The sequence below is a fragment of the Rutidosis leptorrhynchoides genome, chromosome 1 (assembly GCF_046630445.1).
Source record: "Rutidosis leptorrhynchoides isolate AG116_Rl617_1_P2 chromosome 1, CSIRO_AGI_Rlap_v1, whole genome shotgun sequence".
Lineage (NCBI taxonomy): Eukaryota > Viridiplantae > Streptophyta > Magnoliopsida > Asterales > Asteraceae > Rutidosis > Rutidosis leptorrhynchoides.
Genome location: NC_092333.1, coordinates 149,558,453 through 149,564,745, shown reverse-complemented (window position 1 = coordinate 149,564,745; position 6,293 = coordinate 149,558,453). Strand labels below are relative to the sequence as shown.

The 6,293-nt window shown below is 36.1% G+C and overlaps 1 protein-coding gene across 1 annotated transcript; it reads left to right on the top strand.

The window, feature by feature from the left end:
* Window positions 1–221: 221 nt before the first annotated feature.
* LOC139890156 (uncharacterized) lies at window positions 222–3,612 on the top strand. The gene is made up of 4 exons (XM_071873053.1): window positions 222–837; window positions 948–2,232; window positions 2,427–2,701; window positions 2,822–3,612. The coding sequence occupies exons 1-4, from the start codon at window positions 222–224 to the stop codon at window positions 3,610–3,612; spliced, it is 2,967 nt and encodes a 988-aa protein (XP_071729154.1).
* Window positions 3,613–6,293: the final 2,681 nt, after the last annotated feature.

Here is a 6,293-nt window from a genome sequence, read left to right as displayed (position 1 = left end):
TATTTAGAACTGCAAGGGATAGATTTGTTGAGGCAGATATTCCTGATTTCAAGATTAAGCTCTTTAGTGTTACAGGTAGTAGGCAATATGAATTACCTACTTCTAATGCAGTAGGAGCAATTGTGTATGGGTAAAATGTTAGAAGTGAAAGAGATTATGATGTTATTGTTGAGCTACGTAGTGGGACACCTCAAAGGATTAATAAGTTGCATCAATTATACATGTCATTACAGTTCCCATTGCTTTTTGTGTATGGTCAGACGGGTTATCATCCCGGTTTGGATTTACGGGAGACCGGTCGGTCGATTAGAGGTCGTAGCAAGCAGATGACTATGAATATGTATTACAGTTACCAAATTCGTGACAGGGCTGGTACTGATAATCTGCTGACAAGGTCGGGTAGGTTATTCCAACAATATATAGTTACAGCTTATTGCAGTATTGAGTTACAAACGATAGACTATAAAAGGAACAATCAAAATAAAATAAGAAATGAGTATTTGTGTGGCTTATACGATGCTATTAATAGAGGTGACCAAATGGGTTCCGATGTGGGTAGTCGTGTTATTCTACCAGCTTCCTTCACTGGAAGTCCAAGATATATGTATAGTCACTACCTAGACGCTTTAGCGATTTCTAGAGTTCATGGAAATCCAAAGTTTTTTATTACATTTACATGTAACTCGAAATGGCCAGAGATACGTCGATATCTAGCTGCATTTTCTCATTTGACTACTGCTGATCGAGCCGATATTGTGACGCGTATATTTGCGCTTAAAGTTAATAAATTTGTGAACTACTTAAAGCAGGAGAGGCCATTCGGTCGTGTAGTTGCAGGTATGTCATATTTTGTGTTCCTCCACAACTTTTAAAATGTTTTATGTTATCTCAGTTACACATATATACAGGCTTGTAATCCGGTTTGTTTTTTTTTTCTTTAAATGCAGTTTTATATACTATTGAGTTTCAGAAACGTGGGACGCCTCACTGTCACACCTTATTGTGGACTGAAACTCTTACACTTAGCTTATGTAATATTGACGATTATATATCGGCTGAATTACCTGATCCAACGGTTGACCCTCTTGGTTACAAAGTAGTTTCAGAATTCATGATACACGGTCCGTGTGGAGCTATCAACGTATCAGCCCCATGTATGGACCGTTTTGTTTGCACGAAAAAGTTTCCAAAGTCATTAAATATGAATACATATTTTGATAAAAATGGTTATACTCAGTATCGAAGAAGAAACACTGGTGTGACGGCTAAGAAATGTGGTGTCGATTTAGATAACAGTTATGTGGTCCCCTATAATCGTAATCTTTGTCTTATATTTCATGCTCACATAAACATTGAATATTGTGGGTGGACGATGCTGATTAAGTATTTGTTTAAGTATATATCGAAGGGAACTGATAGGATAGTGATGCGTGTTTCACGTGATATTGGTCAACGGCAGGCAGAAACAAAAAATCAGTCAAGGAGGGTGGATGAGATCCAGAATTTCGTTGATGGTCGATTTATTTGTCCTTACGAGGCCTGTTGGAGAATGTACGGGTTTTCTATACATCATAGAGAACCAGCGGTACAACTTTTGGCTGTTCACTTAGAGCACCAGCAACTCTTACATTTTCGTTCACAACAACGGCTGGAATCTATAGTGAACAATACATATTCTAAGAAAACTACGTTGACCGAATGGTTGGAGTATAATAGAAGGTATTCAGAAGGTCATCATTTGACCTATCTTGACTTTCCAAAAGAGTTTGTTTGGTCAGATAAAGATAGATGTTGGACTCGCAGGCGGAATCTAAATAAGCCGTTAGTAGGAAGGCTAACATACATGCATCCAACTACCGGTGAAGTTTTTTATTTAAGAATGTTGTTATGTCACCAAAGGGGTTGTAAAACATTTGAAGAAATAAGAGTTGTAGGTGGAACACAACATTCGAATTATCGTTCGGCCTGTGAAGCTCTTGGTTTGTTGGGGAACGACAGGGAATGGACAGCAGCACTACAGGAAGCAAGTGCATCTGCTACAAGTGCACAACTCCGATCATTGTTCGTTCACATGCTTATGTTTTGTGAAGTTACGAGCCCACTCCGATTATGGAACAAAAATTGGGAGCTTATGGCTGATGATATTCCTTTGAGGGCTGCAGCTTCTTTACATATCCACAATTTACATGTCAATGATACGGAATTAAGACCTATGTCCTATGTGAGATTGAAGTGATATTAAGTAGTTATAACAAGTCTATAACAGATTTTGGTTTCCCTCCGCTCTCAGAAAATCTACTGTGTGAGCTGAACAACAGACTAATAGTTAATGCATTAGTTCAAAAGAAACAAGAATTAATTTTCGTATATGGTTTCGGGGGCACATGCAAGACATTTCTATGGAGATGTATTATTACATACTTAAGATCTGAAGGGAAAATTGTCCTAGCAGTTGCTTCTTCTGGTATCGCATCGTTGTTACTACCTGCTGGCAGAACTGCGCACTCGAGGTTCAAATTACCTATTGATTTAACTGATGAAATGGTTTGCAACATTAAAAAGAATACTCATCTAGGTAATTTACTTAAGGAAACAGAATTGATCGTATGGGATGAGGCTCCGATGAACGACAAAAAATGTTTTGAATCACTTGATAGAACTTTAACAGACATACTTGATTGTGATTCTTTACCATTTGGAGGTAAATGAATAATACTCGGAGGAGACTTCAGGCAAACTATGCCAGTTAAAAAAAAGGGTTTGAAATCGGAAATCGTTAGTTTATCGATTGTTTGCTCCTACTTATGGTCTTACTTTAAAGTTATAGAACTAACGGAAAACATGAGGTTGCAACACGAAAGCACATCAACAAGTTCAAGAGACGGCATCAAACGGTTTTCTAAGTGGTTACTTGATGTAGGAAACAGAAACATAGGAGAACCGGATATAGAAGATCCATTCAATTCCTCATGGATAATCATACCTGAGGAGTACCAAATAAAGGACGACGAAAATGGGATTCAAAGTTTGTTTTCTTTTATATACAACCTTGAAATGCTCAGAAATCCTACCGCCTTAGAACTACAATCAGCAGCAATCGTTTGTCCAAAAAACAACGATGCTGACATGATTAATAATGTCATTGTGAGCACAATTCAGAAACCGAACAAAACATACTATAGCTACGATGAGGAAAAACCCTACGGGAATGACCGTGGAGAGTCTGAAGTTCTGTACCCAAATGAGTACCTAAATACACTGAACTTTCCAGGCGTCCCTCCACATGAATTACAATTGAAACTTGGCATTCCCGTTATCTTGCTTAGAAATCTCAATCTCAGTGGTGGACTATGTAATGGAACTCGAATGATTGTCACACAATTATTTGACACATCAGTACAATGTGAAATTATCACAGGTTCTAGGGTTGGCGAAAAAGTATATATTCCTAGGATATGCTTAATCTACAAAGACTCATCACTAGCATTCATCCTAAGAAGAAAGCAGATACCGTTGAAGATATCGTTTGCAATGACGATCAATAAAAGTCGAGGACAATCGTTGAAAAAAATTGGAATATATCTACCAAAACCAGTTTTTGGCCACTGTTAACTCTATGTTGCTCTATCAAGATCAACAACCCCTAATGGTTTAAAAATTTTACTAAAACAATATGAAAACCATGATCCAAATACGACTAAAAACATAGTGTACAAAGACTTCTTACAATTAATAACTAATAATCAGGTTATTTACACATTATGATAACGTATTACGAGCATAATATTGCGTGCACTACTAACAGTTATACTATTTTTACTTATGTCAGAATGGCGCAACCGAGAGCAATCACTGACTTGAAGCCAGGAGACGGACACAAAGAACTTGAAGAAAAAGTTTATCGTACATGGGTATCGCAGCACTACATAACGAAAGAAGATATGCACCTTAACTGTATCCTCTTAGATCATTATGTAAGAACTACCACTCTTCATACCAATAACATTTAAAACAGTTCCTTGTCTTCATTACTTGGTATAAACACATGAGTAGGGAAATGCAATCCAAGCCTATATGGACATCCGAGAACAACGCTATTTCGCACCAATCATAACAGTAGGCGCCGCTTACACAATCAAAAGATTTCGCTGTGAAGTAACAAAGAATTGGCAAAAGAAAATAAACAACTCAACAATTCTATTCTTTGGCCTAGGAACAACTTTTCAACCAATAAAACCAGATAACTTCCCCAGCCACTATTTCGAATTCAACACGTACGAATACATAAAGGAACGCGTCCAGAAAGAACCATTCAGCACAGGTATACACATCTAAAAACGTTTTGTTAAACCAGAAAGAACCGATTTACGAAGTATTTTTTATTTATTTACTCAACTGTAATACTAATTCTTCTATTGTTCGATCTTTCCTTCTGTTTACCTGTGTCAATTATATTGGGTTCCTCATTTGCTTCTTCAACAAATAATGCTTCCTTCCTGCTACCGATTTACTAAGGTGCGTTTCTTCACTTTCTTCATTTTTAATTAATCAGTTGTAATGTTTTTCATGACCGGTTTTCTTGAAACGTAATTGTTAAATTTATGTTTGGTTTGCTAAAATTACATTTATAAGAAAACTTCAGTTTTTAAGACTGTTGGTTTTTGATCATATATTTCATAAATATTGCAGACTACATAGCGTGCATACAAAGTATAACCGATGCCGCCCCAGCAGGACACTCCACAAAAATAAAGAGAACCATCAACCTTATCGACCTCAAGTAAATACCAATACAAGAACAATATCCTACAGTTACACATAAATTATAAAAACTATCCTAACTACTAACATAAATATTTTGCAGCAACAACAGAATCGAGCTACTACTATGGGGTGACCAAGCAACTGAGTTCGACATGAAAACGTACCAAATGTTAGAGAAACCAGTTGTGCTAGCAGCCAATAATTGTTGGGCAAAAATATACGCAGGTAACAGCTAAAATATACGAATATATGCCATATAAATTAATCTATAAAAAACAAATTACAAAACAATTATAGTTTCTCAGGGAGGCCGGAAATGAACGGATCAAAAACAACATGCTATTACATGAACCCAGACACCGAAGAGTTTCACCGAACAATCAACGAGTAACAACTAAATTCTATTAACCATCATTACACAACGCTATCAAACGTTTACATAATACATACTAATATCAATGCTAATAACAGCTACAGACTTCGCTATGCTGAGCAGTCATTCCTCATAATCAACCCAACAAAATGTACTGATGTTGAGCTCGAAAAAAGAAGGAACCGTTACCCACTGGAAGTGCTCAAAAGACACAATCCACAGAGTTACAAGGTATGCCGAAAAAACAAGTTCATGGTATTGATTCTCTAACTATTTTAGTTAATTACATATTCTATAATGAATGCTAATCATTTCAATAGTTCATATGATTCTGATGTATTTGTTTAATGTTGGTCCAATTGACTCTACGTTTGGGTATGAAATTTAGATGCTAATTGTTGTTTAATGTTAGTCCGATTATGATATATCTGTTGTTAATTACATATTCTACGTTTAGCTCAAACGTTGAGGACATTGAGTCTTAATATATTAGTATCTATATTTGACCATGTTGGACGTATTCTAATAAGAGCGCTTCAAGTGTTAAAAAAAAGTTTAATTGTACTCTGTTACTAAAAGTGTTATGATATATAATCAATTTTTTACATTCAGTGCTTATTTGTTTTTAGAGCTGGAGTTAGTTTTGGGTATGCAGTTCTATGTCCTTAGGGAAAACACTTTAGTATCTTGATATGAGTTTATGTCATCTTTTCTCATTATTTTGCTATACCATGATGCTTTGTGAATAAGTGTAGAGATGAAATTGTTTCGTAAACAATAGAAACTAACACGAAACTACATAACAGTATACAGATTTCACAGCCCCAGGAACAATCATCGAAGTGAAAACCACAAGAAACTGGTACTACTGGATGTGCAATGAATGCACCAAAAAAGTTGCGCGCGTTGGAAACAAAATGGAATGCAGCACCCACAAAGAACAACCAAATTACAGAGCCAGGTAACACAACTATCTCAAAACTAAAATACAAATATAATAATTTTATTTTAAGCTTCAAAAGTTCTACCCTATTTTCTTTTAAATCACCTAAAACTTTTCTTTCATCCAACATCCCACAACTTCTGCATCAAAGTGAAAATAGCCGATGCAACAACAACCGCAGACTTCACAATCTTTTCTCCTTTGGCAGACACA